Here is a 22,732-nt window from a genome sequence, read left to right as displayed (position 1 = left end):
AGCCCTTTCAGTATTCTTGCTGGCATTATAAACTACAGACTACTGATTCATATTTTTTTGTACAAGGAGATAATGACTTTCCAAAATTAATGCCTGGTTGCACCAGAAAAATAATGGGTTGTATAAGACAACGCCATGGCTCTACCTTTGCACTTAGTACTCTCCCCTTTACATTTGAGTTTGAGCAAAAGTCCATAAGAAAAGTGCAATACTAGGAGATGTGCAAAAAAGTGACACATGCCATGTGGCTGAAAGACTCAACAGAAGCAACAAACTGATATTTCTTCTGTTGTCTTAGCCAATTCTTGCTCTCCTTGTCCTGCAGGCACTTTTCCAAAAGTGGCTCTAGTTTCTGTATATACTGCACAGTTGGGAAAAGGAACCATACACTCGATGTGAAAGAATCATATCTAGAATTTTACAGTTACATTAAAGTTGGGCAATTTTCTAGCAGCTAAACAGAATGTTTATGCAGACACCTGCAATAAAAAAAAACACAACATATTTTTTCGCTTTATAAGATGGACTTTTTTCCCTCAAAAGTGGGACAAAAATGGCAGTGCGCCTTATAAAGCAAATACTAATGAGTGCTTCCATTATGAAAGTGCTCATTAGTATGTGGGGAGCGGTGTGTGTAGCTCTGCTAGAGCTGGCTTTACTCACCTCAGCCTGGTCTTACAGGTTTCCTGCTTTCTTGTGTCCTGACTGCATATAGCGTAAGGACGTAGTGCAAGTAGGAATGTACTATAACCTGACGCAGTGCGGCGTCGGCAGAAGACCTTGGAGCGGTGAGTGCAGAAACAGCACGCCGTCCAGAGCAGGAAAGGTAAGTTGTTTTACTTATTTTACGGTCTGATTAAGATTGGGGGTCTAAACTGAGGTCTGGAGAATATTAGGGGTCTAATCTAAGGTCAGCATAAGATTCCAGTCTGATGAAAAATTATTTTTCTTATTTTCCTCCTCTAAAACCTAGGTGTATCTTATAAAGCAAAAAATACAGTATAAGGGTCACTAATGAATTGGGATTACACCTCCCTCATATAAATAATTCCTATGTCTTGGTACAAAAATGTTTGATCATTAATGATTTATTAATTATACCATAAATAAATTGCAAATTGTTAAAAGATCATGTAAATCTTTCATGAATTCCCTTAAGGCCTCATGCACACTACTAGGATAGAATAACTAAGGTAGCATTGCTTCCATATGGCAGCACATAGAGTGTATGTTGCTGTACAGGTTCTGTACACATAGCCATACAGTGTGTATGAGCCCTTAGCCGAATGTGTGTACTAGGATTACTCCGTGGCTTGTGTGAGGAGTTTCCCAAAGGCTCCAAAAATTGGTAGTTCATTCTCTATAATGGTTCTAGCTATTATCTCAGCAACTCCAGTCGGCTCCATTTTTTGTATCAAAGAAAATAACATGAAAGTAAACTTAAACTCTGTTCATGTACAGGTGAAACTCAAACAATTAGAATATCGTGCAAAGTTCATTTATTTCAATAATGCAACTTAAAAGGTGAAACTAACATATGTGATAGACTCATTACATGGAAAGTGAGATATTTCAAGCCTTTATTTATTATAATTTAGATGATTATGGCTTATAGCTTATGAAACCCCAAAGTCACAATCTCAGGTACCCTTTGCTCAGGGGGTACGGATTAATTTGCTGACTAGAGTGTGACACTTTGAGCCTAGAATATTGAACCTTTTCACAAAATTCTAATTTTAAGTTGCATTAACGCAATTCCTTTTAATTTGCATTACTGAAATAAATGGACTTTTGCACGATATTCAAATTTTTCGAGTTTCACCTGTATGTGCTGCAGGTTCTGCAAGGAACCTGCAATGCAGAATCAATCACATTTCACACAAAAATATAATGCTGCATGCAGTGATTTTTTTTTCCAATGAAAATAACAGACACCATAGCAGAACCAGACAAGGCCTATTATGAGTCAATGGGGCTGATAGGCGCAGTTGGTATGCGTTGTATGACAGAAACAAAGGTGACCATGATGCAGATGTGAACAGAATGTAACTTTACAGAAACTTTAGTTTTTATTTATCTTACTGTGCAGTGTCTCTATGAACTGGCAGAAAACCACAAGGGGCAAAATAATGGCACGAATGGTCATATGATGGTGCCTTTTCACAACTGTTTGTAATGATAGTGCAAGAGAAGTGAATCGATTTACATACATGAAGGGTTCATGACCAGTGATATGATTATTTTAAGTTCCAAACACAAATCTTTAAATACGTTGATATGGATTCTTATTGGCTGGATACTGCATATGTTAAAGTTTCAGAAAAATGTAAGCCTTTACCAAACAAGCAGGTGCTTGCCAGGATATGTCTACTAGGAAGAGGTCTATTATTTCATAATGTCATCTGTGATGATTGGTAGGATTATTAGTGTCTTCCAGTTAGTTAAGAACTATGTAAGATCTAGATTTTATGAACGGGAGATTATTGACTTTTAGATGGCTAAATAGACCAAGAACATTAACAATGAATGTAGTAAAATTGATGTCGTTTGATGTATTTTCAAAAAAACGGTAAAACATTAGAGGAATACAAGCTGGTTTCAGAGTGACCACCCAATCATCTAAAGTGTATAGGGATGTCTCGATTAGGGAAAAGAAGGATCAGGCTCTTGGATTTCAATATTCGCAATCCTTTTCTTCTCAGAGGAGATAAGCAGCCACCAGAGGTGTCTAGCATCAGCTTATTCACCTTTCCTCATTTAGAACACATGCAAACTCAGACAAACACACGTGTATGGGCGTTCGAGAGGAATAGCTTTCAGCCAAACAAAATCTAAACTGTTCATCAACAGCAATCTAAAGGGGTTCTCCAGGAAACAAAAGAATTGTACTCACAGGCTGAAGAGTTTTGCAATGACCTACCTCACCCACAGCAGTGTGTGTCTGGTCTTCATTCCTACACTTCAGCCTTTGAGTACCAGGTGAGCTCTATTCCGAGGCCCATGGACACAGATGAGCGCTTCCCTCAGGTGTGATCTGCACATAATATTCACTTTCACAGTGCTGACGCACTCAGAGAATGGGGCTCCTGTGCTCTGCATTCTGACATCCTGCTATGTACAGTAATTAGGACGGATTCCATGCTTAGTAATCTGAAAATGGCCATTTTAATTTCTCCCGATTGTCCCTAGACTAAACGAGCCATTATAAATAATGAAAGGCATTTAGGAAGGTATTTATAATAACATGATTTTTCAGTAGTTTCATTTTTATTTTATTTTTTCCCCTGGAGAACCCCTTTAAAAATCTGGTAAATAACATTTAACCTCAACCTATTTTGCTGACCCTTAATAATATGCAAAAATTCTAGAGGTCAAATGCAAATATGAGATCAATGCCATTGTCTTAGATCAGGCATCCTCAAACTGCGGCCCTCCAGCTGTTTTAAAACTACAACTCCCACAATGTCCTGCTGTAGGCTGTTCAGGCATGCTGGGAGTTGTAGTTTTGCAACAACTGGAGGGCCGCAGTTTGAGGATGCCTGTCGTAGATTGTGTATAAATCTAAATTATCATAGCCTCTCCCCCTAACAGAGACAGCCCTTCTGTGGTTATACCTGTACTGGTCAGTATGTTATTGTAGGAGGTGACTGACAAAGGTTAAATGTCTGCCACTTCGAGGAGAAAGGTTAGGAGTGGCACTCGCAAATATCACAAAACGATATGGAAAATAACATAAGTAGAAAAGAAAAAAACAAAATCTGATTTACCATAATATGGCATAGATACCCTAATGTCTGCCACAACTTGGTATTCAGTCACAATTCAGTCTTTAGTACAGTAGTCCTCTGTGTTGCATAAGCGCCTAGACGTAGAAATTCACACAAGATAAAACTGACAGTATTTCAAGGGATAGCCTATAATATATAGTGTAATAGGGAAGGGCTATGACGAAGTCTCAAACTCTAAGAGTGAAGATCCACTCTTGACATGCAGCAGATTTTCTCTTTTCTTCGCTCAATAATCAAATGAAACCAGTTTATGAACCACTGAAGTCAAAATTACATTTTTTTTTGTTGCAGCAAAGCACTTTTTTTTGCCTTTTGAGGAGACTTTGAAAACAAGTCCAAAGAGATGATGCTTGCATGACTGGGGTGGACATGGTTCAACAATTAAAAACCTCTGAAAAAGTTTTTTTTTTTTTTGGGCTAGAAGAGTCACTATGAAACAAAAATACAACAATAACACAGTTCACCATGCGTAGAAATAAAAGGGGGTCAAAGCAGAGTCAAGGTGCAGAGAACTATACAAAGCTGCCAACACTCCCTCTTTCATCCCTGCATGGAAACTGCAGTGCGATCAGCCGATGGGGATCATTGGTTCTGCCCAACAAACTTCAATCCGTGTCTCAAGCAGGAGCAGCCTGCAATCTATTGCTCTCAGGAACTGGCAAGGATAAGAGACGCAGGACTATTCAACATGTAGTACTAGTTGTGGTATTACAATCTTTGAGACGTGTGACGAGGAGTAGATGGATACAGTGCAATATTCTTTACCATTTTGTGATGTTCATTCCTTTTTCAAGCGTCTAAAACTTTCCACACACGTTTCTGAACAAAATTTTCACACTCATCTATAAGGTGCAGATCATGTCTACAGACAAGGCTGCACAGCATCCCGGTAATAACTAATTGCAACTGTGCAATGATTTTTTTAAATATTTTTTTTCCTTTATCTTTTTTACTTTTTTCCTGGTTTTCTTTTTTTTTTCCATACCAAGTTAGCAGGAACGTTACAGAACACTTTGGAAACTAACATAAGAGAATAAAAAGAAAACAAAAAACTTGCTGAAGACTTTCACATTCATCTCTATTTCAGTGTCTCTCTTCCTTCATGGCACTTCTTGAGATTCAGCTTGTTTCGAAATACTGCACAGATAATAAAAAGAAGCTAGCCACCAGCCAGAAGACTTCTAATGCTTTTCTGCTTGGCTGACCTGAAGAGCATTAATGACACCATTGATGTTTTCTTCGGGTACCTGCAAAGATCAAACAGAATATGAAGAAGAAATCTGCTGTAGTAACATGCCCGTAAATAAGAACAAATGCAATAATCAATACTTCTCGTTAGCAATGCAGAAAAGGGTCAGCAAACAGCTATGTAAACAACTTTGAAGCAAGACGTAAGGAGCGTTAACCGTCTAGTCCATTTACCAACATCACATGTTGCAATAACATAGTATAATGTTTTCGTAGATACATTCATGTCGCTCTCCCACAATCAAATGATAAGTAAAGCCACACATTTTAAACAACCTATACTGGACTCCCTAGCAGGGCCGACTCCAGGTTCATGTAGGCCCTTAGGCGATAAAGACACTGTGGCCCCCCCCCCCCCCTCCCCTTGTGGTACTTTGCACAAATTACTCAGCAATGAAACTGCAGTGGGGGGAGGGGTCATACTGTATGGAGAGGGCACTGGGGGACAATATTCTGTATTGGGGTCACTATAGTCTGTGAGGAGGCCAAAGGGGGTCATAATACTGTATGGGGGGGCAGACCCATGATCCATAGTCACAATGGACAGGAGAGGAACCTATTGACTTCTATGGGAGAGTCTTCTAGGCATGTTCTGTTCCCTGTGCAGAGGTCATTGTACAAGGAAAGAATAGATCAGCTTTGATAATCACCTATCGTGAATGGTGGATCCTGTCTTATCTATACACAGAGGTGATATCATTACAGGCAAGATTAGAATGACAGATAAGCAGGTAACTGCAGTAAAGTGATCTGTACAGACCAAGACGTGATGTCTATTATTAGGCTAAAAAATTAAAAATTAGTGGCCAGTGCAAAAACTGCTGGATTTTATGTTTTTTGTTAAAATTTAGATAGTGACATTGAAAATTAAAAATAACATCACCAAAAATTCTTTAAAATATGTTAAAAATAAAGATGTTCTTTAAACAATAGGTCATTTTTTGATGACGACCATATGCTGTCTGCAAAAATGTGGATCCGGTTTTTTGCGGACAGTTCAGCATGTCCGCAAAAAAACTGACTGCATTCCGCATAGAGTTCAATGGGGCCACGTCCTGACTTTCACTGACAAGTATAGGACATGTTTTATTTGTTTTGCGGAGACGTAGAACGGAAGAAAAGGGCCCCACAGAAGTGAATAGGTCTGCATCTAATCCACAAAAAAAACAGATCCGCATGTTTGCAGACAGCATACGTCCGTCTGAATAATCCCTTAATTTAATGACCCATCATGGATTGCAATGATATGCATATTTAGAAAAATTAGAGCAACTGAAAAAAGGCGCAGTACTCCGAAAAGTATTACTGTACAGTATGTCCACTGAGGCAGACTGCCTTGAATAGCCTGCAGTTCTGACAAGAGCTCATTGTAAAGGATCTGTCCCCATACAAATGACACATGGCCGCATTACATACACCATGTTTCGAACCCTTCGTTTTGTCTCAGTAATGATTGACCGCCATCAGTTAGTCCACTCATAGATCTCCATGGCTTGGTGTATTGACAGATTTGTAAAAGAAAGAAGCTTCAGTTTATAGGTTTGCTTTATTTCAGTTAAAAACTTACTGGTGAAGAATAGATGTAGAGGTTAAAACATTAGGGCACAGCAGACTGGAGTATACACTATGTACAAGGTTCATAACTCCAATAGAAAAGGGTGAGGGGCTTTACTTAACACCATTGCACCTTACTTTCAGAGCTCCTTTGGAAAATGAAAGGTGAAATATTGCTGGTTGCAATGGGCAACTAAGCCAGTTTTCCTTTACACCAGTGTTGATAAAGCATGTTAGCCCTCCCCATCTGATGCCCTGTATGGTTTAAAAGTAATGTGTCATATATAATTTTATCTGTCACTTAAAACCAGGTAGTAACACACACTTTTTCCTAATCTTTTTTTATTTCCTGATTGCAGATTTTTTTATTCTATTTCCTGGGGGTTGCCATCTTGGCTGAGCTGCTGTTTACAGCAGCCACCAAGGGCCATAGACATAGTCTACTCTACAGGGAACCCACTGGCCCTGATTTGTCATGCCTTCTTTCCAGAATTCTGGCTTTTGTGACTATTTGCACTACCTTGAGGAAAAATTTTGCAACATTTTGCATTTTTTACACCACTCACTCCAGTTTTGAAAACGTGGGTGGAAAAGTGGATGTGATAAGCTATGTTAATGAGTTTCACTGCAGATTTTATCACTCAGCCTTTTTTTTAAAGAGTAGGAAAACTGGAGTAGCTTTTTAGACAAAAGTGTTAGATTTAAGGATAAGACAAATTTATCAAACATGCGACATTTGATAAATGTGACAAAGTACACTAACAAAGACTCAAGCAAAACTGACTTCAAATATTCTCCTCATGATAAATCCCCCCACTGACTTCTATTGGAATTTTCTAGGCATGCTATGTGATGCAGAGGGCACTGTACAAGAAAGGAGTAGTCAATCTCCCATATGAATATAGCTACCAACAGGCATTACATCTGAATCTGCTAAATCTGCTGATAAATAAATAACTATGAGGCCTAGCTGACCTGCATCCAAAGACCATCAGGGTAAGGGCTCATTCAGACGGCCGTATGCTGTCCGCAAAAATGCGGATCAGTTTTTTTGCGGAATAGATGTCCCATTTATTTTTATGGGGACCTTTTCTTCCATTGCACAGCTCAGCAAAAAAAATGAAACATGTCCTATACTCGTCAGTGAAAATCAGGACACGGCACTGTTGAAATCTATGGATCAGCAAAAAATACTTCAATTACTCTTACCGGTAATATGTTTTCCATGAGCCCATGACAGCACCTGTGAGAGATCCTCCTCCTTCCGGACAGGAAACAGGAACTTCCCAGATCTTTAAATTGGTCCCATGCCTTCCACCTTCAGTATTTGACAAGATTCCTGGGACCAGCAACGCACCTATATATAGTAAAAACTAACAACATAGGCGAGAAAACATAATAGAAAAAACTCTGCGCCAAATATATGCCAGGCATATCTCTTCTTTGGCACTATACTAAAGAGTAAATTTCTCCTTCTCTCTTTTTTCTTTTTTTTTTTTTCTTTTTTCCCATCATCATTCTTTATAAATAAAAGTCTTATTATTATTATATATATATATATATTTTTTTTTTTAAATAAGGGAGGGAATTATGACGTTGCTGTCATGGGCTCATGGAAAACATATTACCGGTAAGAGTAATTGAAGTATTTCCATTACGCCCCATGACAGCACCTGTGAGAGACTAGACTAGATAATTATTAGGGAGGGACTACAGCCTGCAGCACCTTTCTCCCAAAAGACATATCCTGCACAGATGAAAGGTCCAACCTGTAGTGCTTGTAAAACGTAGAGGGAGAACTCCACGTTGCAGCCCTACAGATCTGTTCTATAGTAGCACACCCTTTTTCTGCCCAGGAAGAGGCTACTGCCCTGGTAGAATGGGCTGAAAAATCTGAAGGGACCTGACACTCTGATAGTGAATATGCCAAACCTATCGCTCTCTTGATCCATCTGGCTAAGGTACGGCTTGTAACCTTTGAGCCCCTGTTCTGACCCCGAAATTGAACAAAGAGTTGCGGGGTCTTTCTAAAGTCCTTTGTAGACTCTAAATACTCACAGACACACCTTCTAACGTCTAAAGTATGAAAGGATCTTTCTCCCTCATTCTTTGGGTCCTGACAAAAGGAAGGGAGAACTATCTCCTGAGACTTATGGAATACAGACACTACTTTGGGCAGGAATGCAGGGTCTGGTTTGAAAACAATCCTATCCTCCAGAATCTGAGTATATGGTGGGGAAGAGGACAAGGCGGACAGCTCTCCTACTCGTCTGGCAGATGTAATGGCCACTAAAAATACGGTCTTATAGGACAACATCTTTAAGGGGATGTCCCCCAGAGGCTCAAACGGAGCCTTGGTAAGAGCAGAAAGAACCAGGTTAAGGTCCCAGGGGGCTGACTTAGATCTAACTATAGGACATAGTCTAGAGGACCCCCTAATGAACCTTTTGACCCAAGGATGAGTAGCCAATCGAAAGTCAAACAGGACACTCAGAGCTGAGACCTGCACCTTGAGAGTGCTGGGTTTAAGCTTTTTGTTAAGGCCTTCCTGCAAAAAGTTCAAAATTAACGGGATGTTGGGTGAGCTCAAGTCTAAGCCTGGACCTGCAAACCGAAGGAAGGTTTTCCATACTCTCAGATAGATTTCGGAGGTGACTTTCTTCCTACTAGCTAGGAGAGTCCCGATGACCTGTTCTGATAGGCCTCTAGACCTGAAGAATGTCCTCTCAAAATCCAAGCCGTCAGGTGGAGGTTCTTGACTTCCGGATGATGTAGAGGGCCCTGATATAATAGGTCCTGTCTTTCCGGAAGCACCCAAGGATCGGCTATTGATAGTCTCCTCAACCAAGCAAACCAGACTCTTCTTGGCCAGAATGGTGCTATTAGTATCACCGTCGCCTGCTCCCCTCTGATCTTCTGGATCACTCTGGGCAATAGACTGATGGGAGGAAACGCATAGACTAGGCCTTTCCCCCACGACTGTGAGAGCGCATCTGTGCCTATCGACTGATCCTCCCTGCTGAGAGAAAAGAACTTTTTGCACTTTTTGTTTTCCACTGAGGCGAATAGATCTATCGTAGGGGATCCCCATAGGGCCTGTATTTGGTGAAACACTTCCTGATTCAGACACCAATTCGCCTGACTGAATCTGTGTCTGCTGAGAAAGTCCGCCTGGTGATTCTCTGAGCCTTTCAGGTGCACCGCTGAGAGGGACAGAACTTTCCTCTGTATCAACAAGAAAATCCTGGATGCCAGCTCCATTAGTCGATAGGATCTTGTCCCCCCTTGTTTGTTTATATAAGCCACCACCGAGGCGTTGTCTGATAGGATCCTGACATGCTTTTGGGACAAAAAAGGGAGACTTTTCTCTAGTGCGCACAGGACTGCTCTTAATTCCCTGGCATTTTGGGACTGAGCACTCTGGTCTCTTGACCAAGGACCTTGGAAAAACCCCAAAACTGAATGGGCCCCCCATCCCCAAGGGCTTGCGTTGGTGGTAATTATCAAGGGATCGTGTCTCACCCACTCTACCCCCTGACCGAGGTTCGAAGCCTTTAGCCACCAAGCTAGGGACCGGGTTACTGAACCCGGGACCACAATCTTGTGATCCAGGGATAGCGACCTCCCATCCCATTTGGATAGAATGAGCCGTTGCAGTATTCTGGACCTGAATTGGGCCCACCTCACAGCCGGAATACAAGCCGTCATCAGACCCAGAATAGACATAGCTTTTCTTAAGGGGACTTCCTTGACCTTGCTGAAAGACCTGATCTTCTGCTGAATCCCCTCCTTTTTGTCTGCTGGAAGATAAGATTTCTGAGTCTGAGAGTCTAACAGGATGCCGAGGAAAACGCATCTGGATGTTGGAATCAGGGATGATTTGTCCCAATTTATTAACCAGCCCAGGCTCATGAGGATCCCCAGGACCTTCTGTATGTGAGATTTCAACTGCTCTGGGGACTGCCCTACCAGGAGAAGGTCGTCCAGGTATGAGACTATAATGATGTCCGACCTCCTTACTTCCGCCATTACCTCCGCCATCAGCTTTGTGAAGAGCCTCGGCGCCTGTGATACCCCAAAAGGAAGTGCTCTGAACTGTAAATGGACGATTGATTCCCCCATCTTCACTGCCACCCTCAGGTATTTTTGGGACGAGGGATGGATGGGCACGTGGTAGTAGGCGTCCTTTATGTCTATTGAGGCCATCACGCAGTTGGGAAACAGATGGAGGACCGTGGAGGAGATGGACTCCATCCTGAACTTCTGGTAGGACAGATACTGGTTGAGACCTTTTAAATTTATAATCAGTCTGAACGTACCGTTGGGCTTGGGGACCAGAAATAGGGTTGAATAGAAACCCTCTCCTTGTTCGTCCATGGGGACTGGGACAAGGACTGCCTTTCCCAGGAGGTTGTTTATTTCCTCCGAAAGTGCCACCTGTTTTGGAGAATTTTGATTTAAAGAAGTAACTTTGAATGTCCTGGGTGGTAGTCTCTTGAAGTCTAGGCGATAGCCTTCCTTTATAATATCCTTTACCCAGGCGCTTGCGGTAATATTTCGCCAGGCTGGAAAAAATAAAGAAAGACGACCGCCCACCTGGGGTCTGGCGTCATTGTTGAGTGGAACCTGATGTTTGAGGTCTGGGTTTAAACAGGACACTTTTTGATTTATCAGATCTCCACTCCCTCCTTTTCTTTGGATCCCCAAAAGCCTTCCTTCTTTCATTATTCCGAAATGGCTTCCCCTGTTTAGGAAAGGACGGTGCTGGAAATCCTTTCTTTTTATCGGATGCCTTATCTAAAATGTCATCTAAGGCTGATCCAAATAAAAAATCTCCTTGGCAAGGCAAGGCGCAAAGCTTAGATTTTGAAGCTACGTCGCCCCTCCACCCTTTCAACCATAAGGACCTTCTGGCTGAATTGGATAGGGCAGCCGCCCTAGCGGAAAGCCTCAATGCATCAGCAGAGGCATCAGAAATAAAGTCCACTGCCCTGGACATAGTTGGTATTGCCTCAAGCAGCTGATCCCTAGGAGTCTTATTCTCTATATGAGACTCTAATTCCTCCAACCAGAGCTTTAATGACCTAGCCACCGAGGTAGTTGCTATATTTGGCTTAAAGGCAGAGGTGGAAGCTTCCCAATTCTTCCTTAAGTATGCGTCAGCCCTTTTGTCCATGGGATCCTTAAGGGACCCTAGATCCTCAAACGGAAGGGCTGACTTTTTATTTATTTTAGCTACAGGAGCGTCTACCCTTGGTACCTCCTGCCAAGCTGAGACCTCCTGATCATCAAAGGGGTACTTTCTCTTGACCGCTCTAGGGATAAAGAATTTTTTATCGGGCTTCTCCCATTCACGTTTAATCAGGTCCTTTATACAGTCCTGAATGGGGAAAACTCTAGACCTTTTGGGCTTAAGGCTCTCAAACATCAGCTCTGGTCTAGACCTGGACTCCTTTTTCTCCCCCAGCTCCATCGTGGATCTAACCGCCTTCAATAATAGGTCCGTATCTTCAGCTCTAAACAACGGCTTCCCTGTCAAATCCTCGGAAGAGGAATCTGAGTCTACAATAGCGCCCTCCTCAGACTCTGAGTCCGTAGTATCCTCCGCTACCGCCTGGGCCTTCTTATGCCTGGATGAGCTAGGCAGGGATTTTCTAAGCTCCTCTACGGACGAACGGACTTCATTTTTTACTAAATTCTGGATACTCTGTAATAAAGATGGCGACTCCTCTGCCACTAACTTATCCAGACATGGCTGACAACATGTCTTGGAGTAAGATGAATCCAACTTCCTCTTGCAGATTCCACACTCCTTAGCTCTTTTGTGGGAAGCTTTCCTTGGGGCCTCTTTAGCCTGCATTTAATAAAACATCCCATCAGTTTAACCTGGCCAAAATAATAACTCCCCAAAGGGAGATGGTGGGGGTTAACCCCTCTTACCCCCAGGAGTACCATGCTGGGTTCCAAAAGCTGCTCCTGTCTGTCGGTGCGCTGTTGTACATCCCCTTCTTCCTGCATCATCGTGCTGTGTAAAGGGGGGCAATCGAGGGCTGTAGGTGCCGCTTGTGCCAGTCGATCCTGCTGCTACTCCCTCGACGCTGGCTGGCCGGCGTTCCCTTTTTCAAATGGGCCGCGCAGCGCCCGCCATGTTTTAGCTCCTCCCCTTCCGGCCGGTGGAACGCACGCGTCACTTCCGGCGCGACGCGCGCGTCCAGCACAGCCAGCCTCAATGAGAGGGAAGACGCAGCTCCCCCCTCATGCCGCGACTTCGCCGGCAGGCAAACGAGGCAGCCCAGGCATCCCCCCATGGCTCCGAAGAAGGGAAGAAAAATGCAGACGCCGGACTTCTCAGCGGCTCCTAGTGGAGACTTACGCCGACAGGTACCTCCACTAGGTTTCGTCTTAACCCTAGAGGTCCTGCAGCCACAAAATAGACCTGGAAAGAAATCCTCCTGTCCCTGGACAGGAAACAGGAAAGAACTGAAGGTGGAAGGCATGGGACCAATTTAAAGATCTGGGAAGTTCCTGTTTCCTGTCCGGAAGGAGGAGGATCTCTCACAGGTGCTGTCATGGGGCGTAATGGAAAATGTAATGCAATCCTTTTTTTGCGGACATGCTGAACTGTCCTCAAAAAAACATCCGCATTTTTGCGGACAGCATACGGCCGTCTGAATGAGCCCTAAGAGAGAGTGTTTTTCCTGAATGATATTGTATACAAGAAAATCTGTTAGGCTGGCCCCACACATTTGATGTATATCAGCTGGACTTGGGTGGGTTTTAGTGACCATCTAATATATATGAGAACTTCTGTTCCTCTCCTAAGGATAAAGCATGTTGGATTTCAACTGCCCAACTATTTTGTTTGCTGAGAGATAAGCAGTGTCAGAGGACTCTGGCAGTGGATTTCTCCCTTCTCCTATTCACTACATATGCTTGCTTGGCCAAGCATGCACAAATATGGGAGGACTGGGAGAGAAAGCTGTCGCCTGAACGATGGCTATCTCCCGAGTATTGCCAACTTAGTTACTAAATGGTGGGGCAGGGGAAGAAGAACTAGGCATTTAAACCATACTTGTAAACTGTCTTTTAATGTCCAAATAAAGGGGAGATCTTCTGGACTTCCAAAAGAGCAGGTAAGCTTTCTGGGCATCGCCTATTTGAAATATAAAATCTATCCCTGTTCCTGAAGTCCTCAGTAAGCCTAGGCACCACTACAGAGAATATCTATCTGTACATCTCGTCTGGGGTATGTTTTTGAGGGTAGTCTGTTATGTAGTTTGTATTTTGGGGATAATCTCTTATTTACTTAGGGGGGAGTCTGATATAGGATCTGTATTAGTTCCTGTGAACTGAAGGGTTTGTATTTATTCCAGCATTCTCGGGTCAGGGATCTATATATGTTGAGGAAGTCTGCATTTATATAGGAGGTCTTTTTTGATGGTCTGTATTATTTTTGGCCTTGATTAAGGGGGTCACATGGATTCTTTGGGACTCTAATACTGTAGATTGAGGATATGTCCTATGTAAAGAGGTGGGACATTTGGCCCAAAAAATTGCAGTTACAGTGTTTCATGTGTTTATATCACTTTATACCTCTCTGATGTTCATTCTCAAAAGTTAGCATGGATAATTTGAACAGCTTGTTACATGAAAACACAGAATCAAATCATCGAAACTATGGGGCAGATTTTTCATAGCCCGGTGGCGTACGTCGGTCTAAGATAACCAGGCATGCTGCCAAATGCTTTGCCTAATTTATGACTAGGCTTACGCCCCAGATGCTTTGACAGGTCGTCCTGTAAATTGATTCCCTACCCCATTTAACCCCTTAAGGACACAGCCTTTTTACACCTTAGGACCAGGCCATTTTTTGCAAATCTGACCCTTTAAGTGCTGATAACTTTAAAACGCTTTGACTTATCCAGGCCGTTCTGAGATTGTTTTTTCGTCATATATTGTACTTCATGACACTGGTAAAATGAAGTAAAAAAAAAAATTTTTTTTGCACCAAAAAATACCAAATTTAACAAAAATTTTGAAAAATTTGCAAATTTCAAAGTTTCAGTTTCTCTACTTCTGTAATACATAGTAATACCCCCAAAAATTGTGATGACTTTACATTCCCCATATGTCTACTTCATGTTTGAATTGTTTTGGGAATGATATTTTATTTTTTGGGGATGTTATAAGGCTTAGAAGTTTAGAAGCAAATCTTGAAATTTTTCAGAAATTTACAAAAACTAAATTTTTAGGGACCAGTTCAGGTCTCAAGTCACTTTGCGAGGCTTACATAATAGAAACCACCCAAAAATGACCCCATCTAAGAAACTACACCCCTCAAGGTATTCAAAACTGATTTTACAAACTTCGTTAACCCTTTAGGTATTGCACAAGAGTTATTGGCAAATGGGGATGAAATTTAAGAATTTCATTTTTTTGCCTAATTTTCCATTTTAACCCATTTTTTTCACTAACAAAGCAAGGGTTAACAGCCAAACAAGACTGTATCTTTATTGCCCTGACTCTGCCGTTTACATAAACACCCAATATGTGGCTGTAAACTACTGTACGGCCACACAGCGGGGCGTAGATTGAAAGGTGCGCCGTTTGGTTTTTGGAAGACAGATTTTGCTGGACTGGTTTATTTACACCATGTCCCATTTGAAGCCCCCCTGATGCACCCCTAGAGTAGAAACTCCCAAAAAGTGACCCCATTGTAGAAACTACGGGATAGGGTGGCAGTATTGTTGGTACTAGTTTAGGGTACATATGATTTTTGGTTGCTCTATATTACACTTTTTGTGAGGCAAGGTAACAAAAAATAGCTTTTTTGGCACTGTTTTTTTTTTTTTGTTATTTACAACATTCATCTGACAGGTTAGATCATGTGGTAATTTTATAGAGCAGGTTGTCACGGACGCAGCGATACCTAATATGTATGCTTTTTTTTTTTTTTATGTAAGTTTTACACAATGATTTCATTTTGAAAACAAAGAAAATGTTTTAGTGTCTCCATAGTCTAAGAGCCATAGTTTTTTCAGTTTTTGGGCGATTATCTTAAGTAGGGTCTCATTTTTTGCGGGATGAGATGACGGTTTGATTGGCACTATTTTGGGGTGCATATGACTTTTTGATCACTTGCTATTACACTTTTTGTGACATAAGATGACAAAAAATAGCTTTTTTTACACCGTTTTTATTTTTAATTTTTTACGGTGGTCATCTGAGGGGTTAGATCATGTGATATTTTTATAGAGCCGGTCGATACGGACGCGGCGATACCTAATATGTATACTTTTTTTTAATTTATGTAAGTTTTACATAAGGATTTCATTTTTGAAACAAAAAAAAAACATGTTTTAGTGTTTCCATAGTCTAAGAGCCATAGTTTTTTCAGTTTTGGGGCGATTATCTTGGGTAGGGTATGATTTTTGTGGTATGAGATGACGGCTTGATTGTTACAATTTTGGCGTACATGCGACTTTTTTGATCACTTTTATTACCTTTTTTTGGGAAGTAAGGTGGGCAAAATTTCAATTTCATCATAGTTTTTTATTTTTTATTTTTATGGCGTTCACCGTTCGGGTAAAGTAACATGACCGTTTTATAGATCAGGTCGTTACGGACGCGGCGATACCAAACATGTGTAGGGAATTTTATTTTTTTCATTTTTAATCAGTGATAAATGCGTTTTTTGATTTTTACTTTTTTTTCACTTTTTTTCACTTTTTTTTTTACCCAGACCCACTTGGTTCTTGAAGATCCAGTGGGTCTGATGTCTGTATAATACAGTACAGTACAATATATATTGTTCTGTACTGTATTTTACTTACACTGAACAGATCTATGCTTTTAGCACAGATCTGTTCAGCACCATGGACAGCAGGACGCCTGAGCAGGCGTCCTGTTGCCATGGGAACCTTCCCCGTCTGCTCAGAACTTCGCAGACGGGGAAGGGTAAGGAGGGGATCTGTCGGGGGGCTGTCTGGGGGCTCTCTCCATCGGGGGGCTGCAAAGGCACTGCAGCCCCCCGATGGGAGAGGGAGGGAGCTCCCTCTTACTGTTAACTTTTTCCATACAGCAGTCCGTACTGACCGCTGTATGGAAAGGGTTAAACGGCTGACATCGCATTGCAGATGTCAGCCGTTTATACCAGGGTGCCAGCAATGTGCTGGCACCCTGGTATACCCACTAGAAGCCAACGATTATACAAGGGGAGGTGGGCGGGGGATCGCGATCCCGCCTGCCGCACCGCCTGCCGCACCGCCCGCCTCTCGCACCGCCTGCAACCCTCCCCCTGCACCTCCCACGGGGCCAAAATCACTCAGGGGTGCAGGGGGGGGATACAGATATAATTTGGACATTATAAAGTTTCTGATCCTCACGGTCAGGGACCGCGGGGATCAGAAACTGCAAAAAGCGCATCAAACCGCAGGTCTGAATTGACCTGCGGTTTGTTGCGATCGCCGACATGGGGGGGTCACTGGACCCCCCCGCGCATTTAGCCTAGGTGCCTGCTCAATGATTTGAGCAGGCACCTTGTTCCGATCACTGCCGGCCGGGCGGCAGTGATCGGAACACCACATGACGTACCGGTACGTCATGTGTCCTTAAGTACCAGGACATCATGACGTACCGGTACGTCATGTGTCCTTAAGAGGTTAAACTGCTAAGAAGGTCATCACCGTATACAGCAATCATCTTTTAGTTGATTTAATTAGGCTTCTTTTTCTCCTTTGTAAGGAATTTATTCACAGAACAAAGCTCCGAATCCCTCACTTTCTTTGTAGACGTACACTGTACTGCACTTGCCATCCTTTCACTTCCAGTGCTTTCATCAGACTAAACTGCTACTGTGTGTGTTGCATGTCCAAACAAGTCTTAACCTGCAGAGACCAGCTCAGCTAACACTGACTGAACATGCTGGGGTAGATAACTTATGGAACACCCCTCGTAACATATACAGTATTGTGTCTCAAAACATAACATATAAACTTACCAGTGCATGATCAAATTTAAAGGTACTGATATAATATGCTGGGATGTCAGCAGCAGCTAAAGGTTCTGAGATTTGGGCAACAATCCCGCATTCATCTGAAACAAGAAAATAATTTAAATTTCTTTAAGAAATTGCAATTTTGTTAGCTTTTTTTCTTTTGTGAGTGTATGAAGCTGTATAACACACACAGAACAAGGCTCATGAATATTGTCCTTGATGCAATGCACATCATGAACAGTCCATAACACATTATATACGCAGAGGAAGGAACCACAATAAATGCTACTGCACAATGAGACAGCCAAAGGGTTCAGTTTTCCCTAAACTTGCCCATCGTACCACAGCTGCACTGAACCCCAGAGAATGGAAACAGTAACTTCTGACCAGATGAGAGGGCTACCTACTCTTTCTAGAATGTGTGCAGAAATAAATCAGCGTCATGTCACTACTGGTGAAAAGATAATTTACCACTGGGATTCTTCCTTCTGGCCAGGTGTGTAACTAGGTGACATTTAAAAATCATTCATCAGTTATCACATGCTGTTGCAGCACATAGTATGATCTTTGAGTCTTCAGTCTGCATAAAATCCTTTGTAAAACTATTTATTTACTGATAGAATTAGTTATTTGACATACCGAAACCTAGAGGTTGTCCGCCTATACGAACCATCTTCCAAAGCTCGCCCGACGCACTTGTAAACAGCAAATTATTAGGAAACCTATAACACACAAAAACCATTAAGCTAGGATAAACTAGGTCTAACTCAAAGATTCAAAGTGAAACCCTGAATAATGAATAAATTAATCCCTGACAAATTTCTAATGAATTAACAGTCATGTGACCAGGGGCGTAGCTATAGGGAGTGCAGAGGTAGCAGTCGCTACTGGGCCCAGGAGCCTGAGGGGGCCCAACAACCCTTGTGCCGCATATGAAGACACCAGTATTATAGAAAGTGCATGCTGGTCAAGTTAGACCTCTGACTGGAGGGAAGGGGTTAGGTCAAGAATTTGGCATGGGGCGGGTGTACCATTTCAATTTCTGCCTCAGGCAGCATGAAGGCCTTGTGCTTCCCTGCCCCTGGCCACAAAGCACTGAGGGAAGGGGGGCCCAAGCTGAACTCTTGCATCAGGGCCCATGAGCCTTTAACTACGCCCCTGCATGTGACTCTCCAGCCAAACACAAAATTTGACTATACATAAACACATGTATGGTTAACAAACCTGGTGCCCTCTGTTCTGGTCCTCCTGATGATTCATTTGAAGATGGTTGGCATCTCAGCCTTCCCCATGCAGAGTGCTTTAGGAAAGTCTAAGACACAACCCCCCACCACACTTCTTGGATGGACAAAGCACCTACATCACTGGCACTGTTCTATCCAAGGGCGGTGAAGATGAGGGAGTCTCAGACTTTCCTATAGAGCTCTACATGGGGAAGTCTAAGACGGTTATGGCTATCTTGAAATATGACAATGAGAAACACAGGTGACAGACTGAGCAGTACCTTTGCCAAGACAACTATACAATGGTGGAAGCCTCTCATGCCTCCAACATGTTACACTTGCTTGGTAGCAATGCTGCTCACTCTGCCAGCTGTGTTTTCCACTGTCACAGTTAATTTAAAGGAATTCTGTTGCTAGGACATTCAGTGGTAAACCAGGCACCATGCCTTGTAGGACTAGCTTAGCTGAATGTAATGATACATTTCACTTAGCAATCAGCTGCTTCATTCGGGAGAAGTACTTTTAATCCAACATTAATAATAGGCAGTTTAGTGCACTGAAAGTGGGTCAGCCCACTTTGCACACCCTTGCTCCTCCTGCTTCCTCTTCCAACCCCTCTCTCCTTCTTGATTGACAGGACCATGTTCCTGCATAGTCATCTCTTCTGGCCTTGTCTATCAAGAACTAGAGGGAGGGGCTGCCGGAGAAAGCAGGAGTAGCAAGGGTGCCCACTTAAAGGAGTTCTATACCTTTTTCTTGATCTATCTTTTGGATAGGTCAATAGCATCTGATCGGTGGGGGTCCCACAACAGGGACCCCTGTTGAACAGCTGTTCAAGAAGGCAGCAGATGTCATGGTGATGCCATGGCCTTCTCGCTGCTTCCCACAAGCCAGTGACATCACCACTATGTCACGTGGCCTGAGCATAGCTCAGCCCCATTGCAGTGAATAGGGCTGAATTGCGGCCAAGCCAGAAAAACATCACTGGCCTGCGGGAAGCACCTCTACCTTCTCAACCAGCTGATCGTCAGGAGTCTAGGGTGTCGGACCCCGTCAATCAGATATTGATGATCTATACAAAGGATAGATGATCAGCAAGAAAAATGGATATAACCCCTTTAACCACTCAATTGCATATGGATTATACAGTGGGGGAAATAATTATTTGACCCCTCACTGATTTTGTAAGTTTGTCCAATGACAAAGAAATGAAAAGTCTCAGAACAGTATCATTTCAATGGTAGGTTTATTGTAACAGTGGCAGATAGCACATCAAAAGGAAAATCGAAAAAATAACTTTAAATAAAAGATAGCAACTGATTTGCATTTCATTGAGTGAAATAAGTATTTGAACCCTCTAACAAAAAAAGACTTAATACTTGGTGGAAAAACCCTTGTTTGCAAGCACAGAGGTCAAACGTTTCTTGTAATTGATGACCAAGTTTGCGCACATTTTAGGAGGAATGTTGGTCCACTCCTCTTTGCAGATCATCTCTAAATCCCTAAGGTTTCGAGGCTGTCTCTGTGCAACTCTGAGCTTGAGCTCCCTCCATAGGTTTTCGATTGGATTAAGGTCCGGAGACTGACTAGGCCACTCCATGACCTTAATGTGCTTCTTCTTGAGCCACTCCTTTGTTGCCTTTGCTGTATGTTTTGGGTCATTGTCGTGCTGGAACACCCATCCACGACCCATTTTCAGTTTCCTGGCAGAGGGAAGGAGGTTGTCGCTCAGGATTTCACGATACATGGCTCCGTCCATTTTCCCGTTTATGCGAATAAGTTGTCCTGTGCCCTTAGCAGAAAAACACCCCCAAAGCAAAATGTTTCCACCCCCATGCTTGACGGTGGGGACGGTGTTTTGGGGGTCATAGGCAGCATTTTTCTTCCTCCAAACACAGCGAGTTGAGTTAATGCCAAAGAGCTCTATTTTGGTCTCATCAGACCACAGCACCTTCTCCCAGTCACTCTCTGAATCATTCAGGTGTTCATTGGCAAACTTCAGACGGGCCTGCACATGTGCCTTCCTGAGCAGGGGGACCTTGCGAGCCCTGCAGGATTTTAATCCATTGCGGTGTAATGTGTTTCCAATGGTTTTCTTGGTGACTGTGGTCCCTGCTAATTTGAGGTCATTAACTAACTCCTCCCGTGTAGTTCTAGGATGCTTTTTCACCTTTCTCAGAACCATTGACACCCCACGAGGTGAGATCTTGCGTGGAGCCCCAGAGCGAGGTCGATTGATGGTCATTTTGTGCTCCTTCCATTTTCGAACAATCGCACCAACAGTTGTCACCTTCTCTCCCAGCTTCTTGCTAATGGTTTTGTAGCCCATTCCAGCCTTGTGCAGGTCTACAATTTTGTCTCTGACATCCTTGGACAGCTCTTTGGTCTTTCCCATGTTGGAGAGTTTGGAGTCTGCTTGATTGATTGATTCTGTGGACAGGTGTCTTTTATACAGGTGACTAGTTAAGACAGGTGTCCTTAATGAGGGTGACTAATTGAGTAGAAGTGTCTAACCACTCTGTGGGAGCCAGAACTCTTAATGGTTGGTAGGGGTTCAAATACTTATTTCACTCAATGAAATGCAAATCAGTTGCTATCTTTTATTTAAAGTTATTTTTTCGATTTTCCTTTTGATGTGCCATCTGCCACTGTTACAATAAACCTACCATTGAAATGATACTGTTCTGAGACTTTTCATTTCTTTGTCATTGGACAAACTTACAAAATCAGTGAGGGGTCAAATAATTATTTCCCCCACTGTAAGTACTTTTTCTCCAGAATGAAGCAGCGAATCACTAAGTGAAAGGTATCAATACATTCAGCTGAGCTAGTCCTACAAGGCATTGTGCCTGGTTTACCAGTGAATGCCCTGGTGACAGATTCCCTTTAATACTTGCTCACCTCTGCTGTGTCTGTACATCCATTACCAAGGAAATGTAGCCCTCAATGAGAGAGAAGGAAAAGAAGCGGATATGACCAGATTCCTCACTGCCCACCACCGAATCTTTTACTCTGTAAAACAAATGGTCAATGACAAAGACATCACGTCATGAATTACACATAAAGAGAATAACAAATTTCCTAAACTTCACAATTGTGTATGATTCTCTAGCCTCTCTTAATGAGCTGAACCCGGATATATCCCCATTTTCACCCCCATGGCCCCTCTAACATGAGCATCAGAGCATTTCATCCTCCAATACTCTCCCTTGTTCTGCACTGGATCTCACAGGGCAAGGGCTTGTTTGTATTTTCACATTGCTAGGCGGAGGCTTTAGCGCTACCCTAGCAGTTTTACAGGCTAGCCTCCACTGAGCAGTCCGAGCATTTCATGCTCTGATGCTCATTATCAGGGGGGCTGCCAGGGTGCAATTGGGGATATGTCCGGGTTCAGAGCCCAGACAAACCCTTTAACTACTACATGTAAAGATATAGCAATATATTTAGATCTTTTTAATGGGGACCATGCCACAATTAAGCCCATCACAGCATTCTATAAAAAGCCTCGAAGGAAAAGCCTGTCGGATCTGTCCTGCCGCTAGTGAACGTGTGCCCCCTGACTGCCGCTCCGTCCCCATTGACTATAATGGGGGCGGGGGCGGAGTTCCCGGCGAGGCACGACGAGAGGCTGCCGGAATAATTGTCGGACATGTCGTAGTTTTATTCCGGCAGGCTCTCGCCGGGAACTCCACCCCCGTCCCCATTATGGTCAATGGGGACGGAGCGACAGTCTGGGGGCACTCGTTCACTAGCGGCATGATGGATCTGACAGGCTGTTCACCCGATGGAACAACCTGCCGGAGGTCTGTGCCTCTAGTGTGAAAGTATCCTAAATGTGCGCCTGAATGTATAAAATACCAGTTATACTGTATCTTTTCCCCCAAAACTACATCAAGCTGCTCAGCTCCTCAGCTCCTCCTGCT

At 42.9% G+C, this 22,732-nt stretch overlaps 1 protein-coding gene across 1 annotated transcript in view; it reads right to left on the bottom strand.

Annotated features, from left to right (window-relative positions):
• Positions 1-3,283: 3,283 nt before the first annotated feature.
• CASTOR2 (cytosolic arginine sensor for mTORC1 subunit 2) overlaps positions 3,284-22,732 on the bottom strand; it is a 164,046-nt gene continuing 144,597 nt past the window's right edge. Inside the window, exons 6-9 of the mRNA XM_040424824.1 lie at positions 21,711-21,821; positions 18,226-18,308; positions 17,590-17,684; positions 3,284-5,035 (exon numbers count right to left, since the gene is read on the bottom strand). Of these exons, the coding sequence (XP_040280758.1) occupies positions 4,970-5,035; positions 17,590-17,684; positions 18,226-18,308; positions 21,711-21,821 (355 nt within the window). The 3' untranslated portion in view covers positions 3,284-4,969. The remainder of the gene's footprint in view (positions 5,036-17,589; positions 17,685-18,225; positions 18,309-21,710; positions 21,822-22,732) is intronic.

This window comes from Bufo bufo, chromosome 3, assembly GCF_905171765.1.
Source record: "Bufo bufo chromosome 3, aBufBuf1.1, whole genome shotgun sequence".
Lineage (NCBI taxonomy): Eukaryota > Metazoa > Chordata > Amphibia > Anura > Bufonidae > Bufo > Bufo bufo.
Note: the sequence above shows the minus strand (reverse complement) of the source record. Positions and strands in the feature narration are given on the sequence as shown.